General features: G+C 38.4%; 1 protein-coding gene across 4 annotated transcripts in view; it reads left to right on the top strand.

Annotated features, from left to right (window-relative positions):
- Positions 1 to 12,377, top strand: part of WDR70 (WD repeat domain 70) — a 295,418-nt gene that overhangs the window by 83,511 nt on the left and 199,530 nt on the right. For all 4 annotated transcript variants that reach the window (XM_045862134.2, XM_064596782.1, XM_064596784.1 and 1 more), the window contains one exon: positions 3,760 to 3,913. In XM_045862134.2, coding sequence (XP_045718090.1) covers positions 3,760 to 3,913 — 154 coding nt within the window. The remainder of the gene's footprint in view (positions 1 to 3,759; positions 3,914 to 12,377) is intronic.

Below are 12,377 nucleotides of genomic sequence, written 5' to 3'. Positions count from 1 at the left end.
TTATTTTTTTACTTGGCAGAGAGAGAGAGACAGCAAGAGAGGGAACACAAGCCGGGGGAGTGGGAGAGGGAGAAGCAGGCCTCCCACTGAGCAGGGAGCCCCAAGCGGGGCTCAATCCCAGGACCCTGGAATCATGACCCAAGCCGAAGGCAGATGCTTAATGACTAGCCACCCAGGCGCCCCTAATTACAGTTATTTTATTTTTTTTTTAATTTTTAAAAGATTTTATTTATTTATTTGACACAGAGAGTTAGCGAGAAAGGGAACACACACAGGGGGAGTGTGAAAGGGAGAAGCAGGCTCCCTGCTGAACAGGGAGCCCGATGCGGGACTCGATCCCAGAACCCTGAGATCATGACCTGAGCTGAAGGCAGACGCTTAACGACTGAGCCACACAGGCGCCCCTAATTACAGTTATTTTTTAAATTCTACAACTCATAAGTTCAATATTTGGTACTCCCAATTTCTGTGAACTTGGATAAAAAATTATTTCTTTTCACTAATCTCTAAATGATGTTTAGCCATTTCCTTTAATTATGAAAGTAGGCAACAAAGTCACAGGTGTACCTGCAAAGTTCAGATGCTTTCTTTTTTATTTTTATTTTTATTTTTTAAAGATTTTATTTATTTATTTGAGAGAGAGAGAATGAGAGACAGAGAGCATGAGAGGGAGGAGGGTCAGAGGGAGAAGCAGACTCCCTGCCGAGCAGGGAGCCCGATGCGGGACTCAATCCCAGGACTCCAGGATCATGACCTGAGCCGAAGGCAGTTGCTTAACCAACTGAGCCACCCAGGCGCCCCAGATGCTTTCATATTATATCATTATTATTATAATAGTCATATTGAAGTACACATTGTTTATGCTCATCACTCCTTTGAAATTACAGTAGTTATTAGACCTGCCTCTATGCATAGTTACTTGATGCATTAGTACAGAAACTCACATATGTCACAAATTCAAAAAAATATTTTTTAGTTATTTATGTGATAAATAATGGTTTCCAGTATATGTCTAATGTAGTTTTTTAATATGTTTAAAAAACATACTAAGAGGGAATCCACAGACTTCAGAGTGCAGAATGGTCCAGGCACAAAAAAATGGTTCTGTAGAGTGTAGGTCAGATTGTGTCATTGCTCAGCTCAAAGCACTCCAGGGGGTTTCGTCTAATTTCTCCCTGAGAGAACAAAAGCCAAGGTCCTTTCAGTGGCTTACGTGGCCCTCCTTAATCTGCATCTCCCCACTTGCTGCTTTCTGACCTCTTCAACTCCTGTTTGCTTTGGTCACTCTGCTACGGTTACACTAGGGAAATGCCAGACACACTTTTGCTGCAGGTCCTTTCTAGTAGCTGTTGCTGCTTCTTGGTCCTTCCTAGTAGCTGTTGCTTCCCTTGGAAAGGGAGAGCAGATATCAAAATATCTTCATAGCCTAGTCCTTCACTTCATAGCCTACTTAGTCACTTACTTCCTGACCACTTTACTTAAAACATATATCCCTGTCCCCTTGGTTCACATTCTGCCCTCCCCACCCAGTTTTGTCCCATATACTTATTACAGTTTTTCATATTATGTATTTTACTTACTCATTAGATTAGTATTGATTTTGGGAGTGGGGCTCATCATAGGCTTCTATTACTGGCAGGTTGGACCTTTGGCAATAATAGGTCAATTTTGCAGAGTTGCTGTTGGTCCCATGCATAATTTCCATCCCTTTTTGTACTATTTCACTTATAAGACTATTGCATTAACAGTGGTATGGATGATGACAAAAGCTAGCTAATGTCAACTGGCCAAGTCACTTTGTCTTTGTGGTTTATTGCCTCTTTCAAAGTTGGTGTTGTCTGGGTTAACATGGGATACAAAGAGCTTCGTATTTGGTGTCCACTTTTCCTATGTCTGTCTACATGCATCTTCCCTACACATCCTTGTCTCAATCTCTTGATCTTTTCTAGGGTTTATCTCACGTCTTCTGGAGAGCATGTTTCTCACCAATGTACTTGATTTTTTGCTCACCCGATTCAATTAGCATAATGTCATCTAGATCACAGACCAGCATGAATTTCTTCAGATTGTCCAGATGGTTTAGGTCCCTTTGGACTATGTTAACACAAAGGGCCAGAAAATTAATGTAGCCCTGGCTCAAGCATGCATATGTATGCTGCTGTTGGTCACCTGTGAATGTGAACTGTTTTTGGTCTTGCTTCCTAATAGAGGTGGAAAAAGATGCTTTACCAGATCGGTCACCGCATACCACTTACCTGACAAGGACAATAACCCTGTCTTTGTAGGCTGCCAAAGAGGCCTTTTGGCTTTTTTCACACTGTAGTTTTTAATTGGTGATAGTCATCCTCAGCCTTTCATTGTCTTTATTCATTGCATTGACTACACCCAGTAATAGCTATCCAGTTCTAGAGTTGTTTCAGTTCTTAGGTTTCCTGTACCTCTCAAATGCCTGGAATACTACACCAGCCAGTACCTTTCCTTTCACGATGAGCTTTTAGCAGTTGCAGTTGCACTGCTGTAGCATGTCAGGAACTATGTACTCCCCGTGATGGGGTCCTCGTTACTATCCAATTGGTGATCTCATCTTGGAATTGACTTCATAGGACCACTTTTGATACCAACTCTCTCAGGTCAGGTTCACCAAAACCATTCTTTGAAATTCCAGGATTTGCATGCAGAAGGTTGGTTGAAGAGTGCTTTTGGGATTAGCCCCTGAGAGAGAAGGTGCAGGGGAAACACTCTTAGGAAGGCGCAGAAATTGCATTGTCATGTGGTTGCAGAAGCAGCCTCAGCTGGTCCCACAGGGAAATCTGAAGCTGGTTTAATTTTTCCCATGGATCCCAGACTGAAGCAGGGGGCTGGACCATTTTACTGCACACTGGCCAGGCTGAATGTGGGCTGCTTTGGAATGGTAACATAATCTTGTATGGGGAGTTTAGGTGTTAGCCACCAGCAGACCAAATCCTGGAAGCTGGGGGAATGAGTGAAGTGGTGAGCGTGCAAAGGATACTGTAGGGCGCCTGGGTGGCTCAGTTGGTTAAGCAACTGCCTTCGGCTCAGGTCATGATCCTGGAGTCCCAGGATCGAGTCCCGCATCGGGCTTCGCTGCTCGGCAGGGAGTCTGTTTCTCCCTCTGACCCTCCCCCCTCTCATGTGCTCTCTTTCTCATTCTCTCTCTCAAATTAATAAATAAAATCTTTAAAAAAAAAAAAGAATACTGTAGTACTGGAGACATGGAGGAGATGAAAACTTGTTCAAACACTTGGTTGTGAAAGGGAGGAGAGAGGATAATCAGAAGTTCCTGAGGAGACTGGAAAGGATGAAATCCAGAATATAGGTATTAGATTTGCCTTGGGCAGGAAGAGGTTTCCATCCACCATTGTAATCAAAGAGGAGGAGGAAGAGAGGTGTTCAGATGCAGATGAGTTTATGACATTAGTGGGAGGAAGTTGAGGCAGTTGTTGTTTGTTGCTTTTGGGAAAGAGCCAGACAAATCAACAGCTGAAAGAAGGGCAGTTGGTTGGGTTGAAGATACCTACGGTGAGTAGATATTTTAATAGATGCTGTGGTGAGTGGGAGGAGAGTGCTAACAGGATAGCCACTAGTGTTGAGGGCCCATTTGGGTTTGATGATCCTGATTTTGAAGAATTATCAGTTTGTGCAGTTGTGTGACTTTTTTCTGGCAGTGCTTAATGTAGTGAAAGTGTAAACATTATGCCCAGTGTCTTACAACACTATTTTCTTTTTTCTTTTACATAGCCATCAGATCAAGTCACTACAGTATAGTAACACAGGAGACATGATTCTTGTTGTATCTGGAAGCTCTCAGGCCAAAGTGATTGACAGAGATGGTTTTGAAGTAATGGAATGTATAAAGGGAGACCAGTATATTGTGGACATGGCAAACACCAAGGTAAGCATTAAACAAAATATTTATTGAATTTAATTAATTCAGCACACATTTATTAACAATTTGATTGAGTTGCTGTAATTCACCCTAAAAATTAGTGTCTGGTTTTAAACAGTGTATTATTATTTCTTATAATTCTGTGGATTGACCAGGAAGTTCTTCTGCTTCATATAGTGTCAGCTGGGGCACTAGGATGGTTTTAATGTTCAAAATGCCTCACTCAGATGATTTATAGTTGGTGCTCTACCCCATGGTATCTATCCTGTTTCCAGCCCTGCCTCTTACCCACAATGTGCATGTGCATACGTACGTGCGTGCTCACTCTCTCTTTCCACGTGTCTAGTTTAGGCTTCGTAGCAGTGTGGTGGACTTAGTGGGGTTTGACTTCTTGCTTGGTGACTGGGTTCCATGAAGGATGAACATGGAAACTTCAGATTTTATAAGGTCTGGCTTCAAGTCTTACATAGCATTGTAGGGCCAACTCAAATTTGAGGAGAGGAGAGACAGACTCCACCGTTTGGTGTGGGAATGACAAGATCACACTGTAAAAGATATGGGATGGGAGACATAGATGCAGCCGTCTTTGGAAACAACATACCACGAACCTACTCTGGACTAGGCTTTAGAACAAGAACGAAAGAGGGTTTCATCAACCCTTTATATAACGATTTTTCAGTGAGATAATAGTATTTTGAAATTATGTTAAGTATCATTTAACTATAGCCGCATAAATGCTCTCAGGCTGAATGGATTGTTTATGATCACTAACATGTCTGTGGGATGTGTGAGTGGGCTCCAAGCTACAGGTAATGTCTGGGTCTGTTCCATGTGTCCCTGCTCCTCCTTGCACTAGTGAGCTGCCTGAGGGCATGTTTTTCACATGGTGATGGCAGAAACACAAGAAGGAAACCTCAACTCTGGAAGCACATTTCAGGCCTTTGCTCATAAGTCCCTGGACATTCCATTGGCTAGAGCAAATCACAGGACCACAGGTATTGGTGGAGAAATTTGCCCAGGTCTTTAGGGAGAGTAACCACAGTATCACGTGCCAAAGGTTGAGGATACAGGAGAGGTGATGGATTGGGGACAGTAATGCAGCCTCCCACAGATCTATTACAGTGTCAGTGGATATGGTTGGTGTGGAATTTTGAGCCTCAGTTTTACTTCTGACTTCTACTCCTCTTTCCCTGTCCTAGTATGCTCTTCTAAAACACTTAATACTCAAGGTTTGTAACTACATCAAAATCTAATAGATTTGATTGCCTAAGAAAATACAGTGGATCCTCATTATTTGTGGTTTCTGTATTTGCTGAAATGTTTTTGTAACCCCCAAATCAATACTCAGTGCTTTTGTGGTCATCTGCAGACATGTACTTGCACAGAGCAGCAAAAAAGAATGTGAAAAAGCTGATGCTCTTTCTTCTTGTTTCAGCTCTCACACTGTAATCAAGTGTCCTTTTTGTGATCTATGTAGTGCTGCATTTTTATTACTTGGGGGCCTTTTGTTGGTGATTTTGCTGTTTAAAATGGCCCCCAAGTATAGTGCTCAAGTGCTGGAGCACTGTCTGGTGTTCCTAAGTGTGAAAAGTCCATGATGTGCCTTGCAGAGAAATACATATGTTAGATAAGCTTCATTCAGTCATGACTATGAGTTCAATGTTAATGAATCAGGTATATATGTTAAATAATGTTTCTTTAAACAAAAACATAAAGTTATATATTGATTAGTTGATGAAGATATGACTGGCTTGTATGAACCCAACCCTGTATTGGATAATTCAGTATTTATAGAACTTTATAGATCATAACTACTGCAGATAATGAGAATTGGCTATAATCTACATGCTCTAGTTGAACTTTTGGAATAAATTAATATACTATGTTTCAAACTGCCTTCTATTGAAACCCAGTGAAGTTCCTCTCAACCCTAAAGAGGATCACAGTCTCATTCATTTTTTTGTGTGACTAATTGTTTATTAAGTGCCCAGTGTTAGGTGATTCAAATAGAATTCATATATAATTTAAGCATACAATTATATTCAGTGGTGGCTTCAGTAATTTCTTTTTTTCATGTATTTTATTAGAATTTCTCATTCCCTTCTCCTTAAAATCATTGCCCCTAGGATTCCACCAAAGATGATGTTGTGAGAGTGATGATGGTAAGGAAAGAAAGCAGATAGGTCTCTAGGTCATTCTCCCTGTCTTAAACTTAGTTCTGCTTTTATCTGCTTTATTTGAAGCTTTTGGGAATCCAGAACTATTTAAGCAACTGGTCTATGGAAATGAAACCTTTAATAACTTGTATTTAATTTATTCTCTTTTTAGTTTGTGCTTAACATCGACAGCTGAGCAGGGTCGGGCCTGGTTAGTACTTGGATGGGAGACAGTATTTCTTAAAAAGTATGAGGAAGAGAAGTTTTTGCCAATCTCTAAGCTCTTCTTAATTATTTCAGCCATTCAGGGCTTCTTACATTATAGAAACACTAAGGCTTTGTGGATTTAAGTTTTAGCTAATAAAATTTCAGGAAGAAAGGAATCCGGTTAGTTTTGTTTCTGGCTATTTCTGCAATTTCAGACTTAGAGTACATATAGTACATATAATAAGATGATTAGGAAAGTAGGACAAGGATGGATAAGCAAGTCTGTGAGGAAACATAGGAAATTAACATTAGCATGTTAAGTTACCAGAGTTATTTTTTACCTCCTTGGTTAAATATATTCCTAATTATTTAATTGTTTTTGATGTTATTGTAAATGGGATCATTTTCTTTCTTTCTTTTTCAGAAAATTCATTGTTAGTGTGTGAAAACCTATTGATTTTTTTAAATGTTAATTTTGTGTTCTGCAGCTTTACTGAATTTGTTGATTAGATCTAAGAGTTTTTTTTGATGAGTCTTTAGGATTTTCTGTATTTAGAATCATATCATCTGAAATAGAATTTTACCTCTTTCTTTTATTTCTTTTCTTGCCTGATTGCTCTAGTTATGACTTCCAGTACAGTCTTGAATAGGAGTAATGAGAGTGGGCATTGTCTTGTTTCTGATCTTAGAGGAAAAGCGTTCAGCCTTTCACCACTGAGTATGATGTTGGCTGTGGGCTTGTCATATATGGCCTTTATTATGTTGAGATATGTTCATTCTATGCCTAATTGCAAATCATATATCTGATAAGGGGTTAAAATCCAAAAATATGTAAAGAACTCCAACAGCTCAATAGCAAAACAAAACAAACCCAATTAAAAAATGGGCAAAAGGACCTGAATGACATTTTCCAAGGAAGATGTACTAAAGGCCAACAGGTACATGAAAAGATGCTCAACATTACTAGTCATTAGGGAAATGCAAATGAAAACCACAGTGAAATATCACCTCAGTCTATTAGAATGGTCATTATAAAAAAGATAAGAGATAACAAATGCGGGTGTGGTTGTGGAGAAAAGGGAAACCTTGTGCACTGTTGGTGGGATTGTAAATTGGTGCAGCCACTGTGGAAAACAGTATGGAGGATCCTCAAAAAATTACAAAGAGAGCTACCATATGATTCAGCAATTCCTCTTCTGAGAATATATCCAAAGGAAATGAAAACCCACGACCTTGAAAAGATATCTGCACCTCCGTGTTCATAGCAACATCATTTGCAATTACTAATACATGGAAACAGCCAAACAACCTAAGTCCATTGATGGATAAGTGGATAAAGAAGTTGTGATATATATATATATATATATATATATATATATATAATTCAGCCATAAAAGTGAGGAAATCCTACCATTTGCAACAACTTGAATGGACCTTGAAGGCATTATACTAAATGAAATAAGTCAGACAGAGAAAGACAAAATACTGTATGATTTATTTATATGTGGAATCTAAAACAGAGAAAAACCCAAACAACGCCCCCCCCCGCCCCCCCATCCCCCGCAACAAACCACAGAGTCACAGAAAAGATCAGACATGTGGTTACCAGAGGCAGAAGATGGGGAATGAGGGAATTGGAAGAGAGTAGTCGAAAGGTACAAATTTCTAGTTATAAGATAAATAAGTACTAAGGGTATAATTAGGGGTATAGTGTACAACATTATGACTATAGTTAACACTGTATGATATACAGGAACATTGTTAAAGGAGAGTGAATCCTAAGAGGTATCATTACAAGGAAAACTTTTTTTTTACTTTTTTTCTTTTCTTTATATTTTATCTGTATGAGATGAGGGATGTTAGCTGAACCTATTGCGATAATCATTTCACAATATATGTAAATCATATTATCATGCTGTATGCCTTAAATTTATACAGTGATGTATGTTAATTATTTCTTAATAAATCAGGAAAAAAATTTAGTTACCATTATGTAGAAAACTACTATATATTGTAACTACTGTAACATCCCCCACTTGCCTAATATCTCCATTTTGATTTCAAAATCATGGTTAATATTTACTTTCTTCATTTCCCAGAAGCAGATGTAATTAATTGACTATTTACTTGTCTAGGAAATGTTACTGATATCTTAACTGCAGTCTTTGGCTTGAGTAATAGGTTTTGGAAATGTAAGAATTATTATTTGAAAGTAGTAGATTTCATGGGACAGTTTTTTTCCTTAACTTTTTAACCTCTTTTCTGAATTGCAATAATAGGACATTAAAGGAAACAATTAAATATATCTGATCTATTGTGATTAAAATATTATGTCCTTCAAATATAAACAGGCCTCTCTGATTGTTAAATTGTTACATTGTTAAATTTATATCTCTAATCTTTACATCATTGTGTGTGTATGTGTGTATTTTTAAATGTACTCGTAGTGGTACAGAAATGCTTTTTTCTGTCATATACTACAACGCAGTTCACTATGGGGAGAGTGATTGTACTTATACCTTAAAAAAATAAAGTTTATTGGGTTTCTAACAGTAATTCCTGTCAACTCTAAAAAATTTGGAAAAAAATTACTCATAATTCTACTACCCAAATATAATCACTAATAACATTTGTTTCTGTATGCCTATATTTTCCTTATGCATCTGAAAAGATGTTTTTCTGATCAAACCAGGACATTTACATTAGTTTATTACTTGGAACTATGTTTTGTATGTTCTGCAGTCTTGGGATTTTGTGCATATGCTCCAGGGGCTGCAGTAAGGTGAAAGGAGAGGCCTCAGGATAGGAGTGAGGAGCAGGGGGCCTTCCACTTCAGTCAGAGGAGTTCTGGTTTTGTCTGTTTTATGTGTTGGAGTTTTTCATAAGATATCCTTTGAAAATTAGGTTGGGCTGCTTTTTTAAAATATGAGGATCCCTGGGCTGGAGTTCATGGGATTATTGGTTATTTTATCTGGGGAAAATAAGACCTTACTTCTCTAGGTTTAGACGAGTAATACTAAATCCAACAAAAATCCAACTGAGTAAATTTGAAGATCTAATTATCTTTATTCAGTGATTTATGAATTGGGCAGCATCTAATCTAGCAAATAGAGGTTATGAGGAGCTGTCCAAAATGGAACTTTTTAAAGGCAGAGAGAGGGTGGGACAAGGAACTTACAAATAGAAAAAAATGGATTATTCCAGCAGGATTATAACTTCTTTTGGGGGGACAAAGGGGCCTGTTGGTTGGATTACCTCACTGGTGCTGATCAGGAAATTCCAGACTGACTAGTTAAGATTACATTCCTGGGGGGTTTGAAACTGTACTTAGGTTAGGTACTAAGTTTCTTTTTTGGTGCTGTGGGCTTACCATAAGTGACTCCATTTTGGGCCTGTTGTCTCTCTCTCTCTCTTTTTTTAACATTAGGGAAGTAGGACAAGGATAAGCAGGAATCAGCCTTTAAGCTATTCAAAAGCATACTTTAAAATCTGTAGTTATATTGTCATCTAAAACTCATTTATTTTAAACCAGAATATTGGTACATTACTTCCAATCAGAGAGTGTTTTCCTTTCTTACTTTGAAGTCTTACACACTTTGCCTGAGATTCAGATTGGGACTCTTTGGCCGAGAGCCCACAAATGTGTGACTATTAAATTTTGATTCTTCACTGAGAAGTATTCCTATACATCAAAACTCCATAACACATCAGTATTAAGTTAAATTAAAAAGTGTTTTCATAGATTATTAATAAGTGAATGCCCATGATTATGATCTTATAATTTCATTTATTAAACTTCCTTTTATCAGTTCATCTCGGGCTGATATTGTTAAGTGAATTTCCTTTGGATTGTCTTCAACCCTTTTCTTTTCAACATCAAAATTCTGTTATATTTCTTTCTTAACTACATGATGAAATTGGGGAAGGACGGGCTCAGGGGACCCTAGGATCCTTGGACCTTTAACTGGACAATTTCTCCATGAATGTACTGTAATTATGGAAATTAGAAGCTTTATAAATAATTACAGGAAAAACATGTTTTCAAATAGCTTTATTTATATTTGAATAGTTCACATAGTTATTCTGATATCCAGCCACTCCAAAAATTTGCTATTGCAAATTTGGAGATGAACATATTAGTCATATCCTTTTAATGGTAAATCCTGATTCCTAAGAAGTGAAACATTTTAAACTGTGAATTCTAGGTATAGTTTTGTTTCTGAAAGCAGTTTTAACTGATGGTTTTAACCACAAATATAAACTCTAAAAAGTACAGTGATTGGAAGTACATTGTGTTTCTTTCCAATTTCTGAATATTTTCAGAGCTTTTTATCTAATAGAAACTCCCTAACACTGGTTTCTGTCCTTTTGACATATCCCCAACACTTTGGGGATGATTTCTTACATTCTGGTACAACAAAATGTTCTTGGCTCATCTTGTACTTTTCCTGCTCTGATGTTACCCATTTCTCCATTGATCCATGGCTCCTTTTAATAGAGAATTCTGTTTACAAATCTGGATCTGGGCCCTGGGTATGTTCACTGATGCTGGCGTGTCATTGCTTCTAGACTGTTTCAGGAGAGCGAGCTGGAATGGGAGATCAACCAACTGTGTGTGTGTGTGTGTGTGTGTGTAAAATCATGAGTTCACACTGATACATCCAGTAATCCTAATCTAACTTCCTAGCCTTTCTCCATTCCATATTTGTATTTCACTTCTTCAGCGGTGAGAAGTTTGGCCTCCAGCATCATCACTACTTTCATTCATTTGTTCATTGCTACCATTCATAGAAAGTAGTTTCAGAATTGCTACACTCCTAGTCCTGGTTGTAGGCAGAATTCTAAGAGGGCACCCAAGATTCTCTGCTCCTCCCCTTGAGTGTGGATGTGAACTATGAGCAGGATGCAGTACTCCCTATGATTAGGTTATATTGTATGGCACAGTTAAGAAAGGAAGATTATCTTCAGTGGGTCGAGCTAATCAGGTGGGCCCTTAGAGGGATTGAGCCTTTCCTGGCAAAAGAGATTTGAAGTGTGGGAGGGATTTGACTTGAGGGGATAGTCTCCGTTTCTGGCTTTGAAGTTGTAAGCAGAACTTACTTGATGAAATTGGGTATGTAGCTAAGGCAATTTCTGAACAAAGTGTTGAGGGTACTGCCTGATTTCTTCTTGCTGCTTATAGGAAGATATGAGAGAATAAAGTTAAATTGAAAGATGTTTTATTAAAAGGGAACCAGGACTAGATGATTTAGTTAATTTTGAGCCTATCTTAGATGGCAAATAATGTTAAAATGAAGAAATTGCTTCCAAAAATGTGGTTCAGAGAAGAAACCAAGAGTGTACATATAACCTTTTGCTACAACCTCAGAAAGATCATAAGGTCAGATTATTCAGTTACACTGAAGGCTTTTTCAAGAAATTAATGTGTGCTTCCTAGATTTTCTCAACCAAGCCAGGTGACCTCTAGGAAGCTTAAGGATATTACTCCTTAGCCATTTCAACAGGAGTTACAGATAAAGGGGATTATTTTGCAAAGATTTGCAGGCATAGCTTTTGTCTAATTTAGATTAAACATGAGAAAGCTTCTCATTTGTTGGCTTTGAAGATGGAGGAATCCATGTGGTAAGGAAGGCACACAGCTTCTAATCACTGAGAGCAGCCTCCAGCTGACAGCAAGGAAATGGGCATCTCAGTCCTACAACTACAAGGAACTTGGATTCTGCCAGTGACCTCAGTGAACTTGGAAGCAGATTCCCACCCCGAACCTTGAGAGAGGAACGCAGCCCTAACATGATCCTGATTTCAGTCTATGAGACCTTAAGCAAAGAAACCAGTTACTTTGTGATGGACTTCTGACCTCCAAAACTGTTAGTGTCGTAGGCCACCTCCAATTTATTAGTTAAGTTTGTGGTGATTTGTTACACAGCATGGATAACTAATATAGTTCTGCAAAAACCACACATACTAAGTAATAATGCAAGTCCATGAGGAGGTTGTAGTGATTGTGATCACACAGAAGAGCAAGAGTTGGCTTCTAGTGGGAGGACGGAATATATTTACACTGGGAGTGGAGGGATTGTGGAGGGCTCATATCCAGATATGTTTAT

Source organism: Mirounga angustirostris, unplaced genomic scaffold (genome assembly GCF_029215605.1).
Source record: "Mirounga angustirostris isolate CCGP_5_RB_7025 unplaced genomic scaffold, mMirAng1.0.hap1 SCAF_7, whole genome shotgun sequence".
Taxonomy (NCBI): Eukaryota; Metazoa; Chordata; class Mammalia; order Carnivora; family Phocidae; genus Mirounga; species Mirounga angustirostris.
This window is presented reverse-complemented; position numbering and strand designations above follow the sequence as displayed.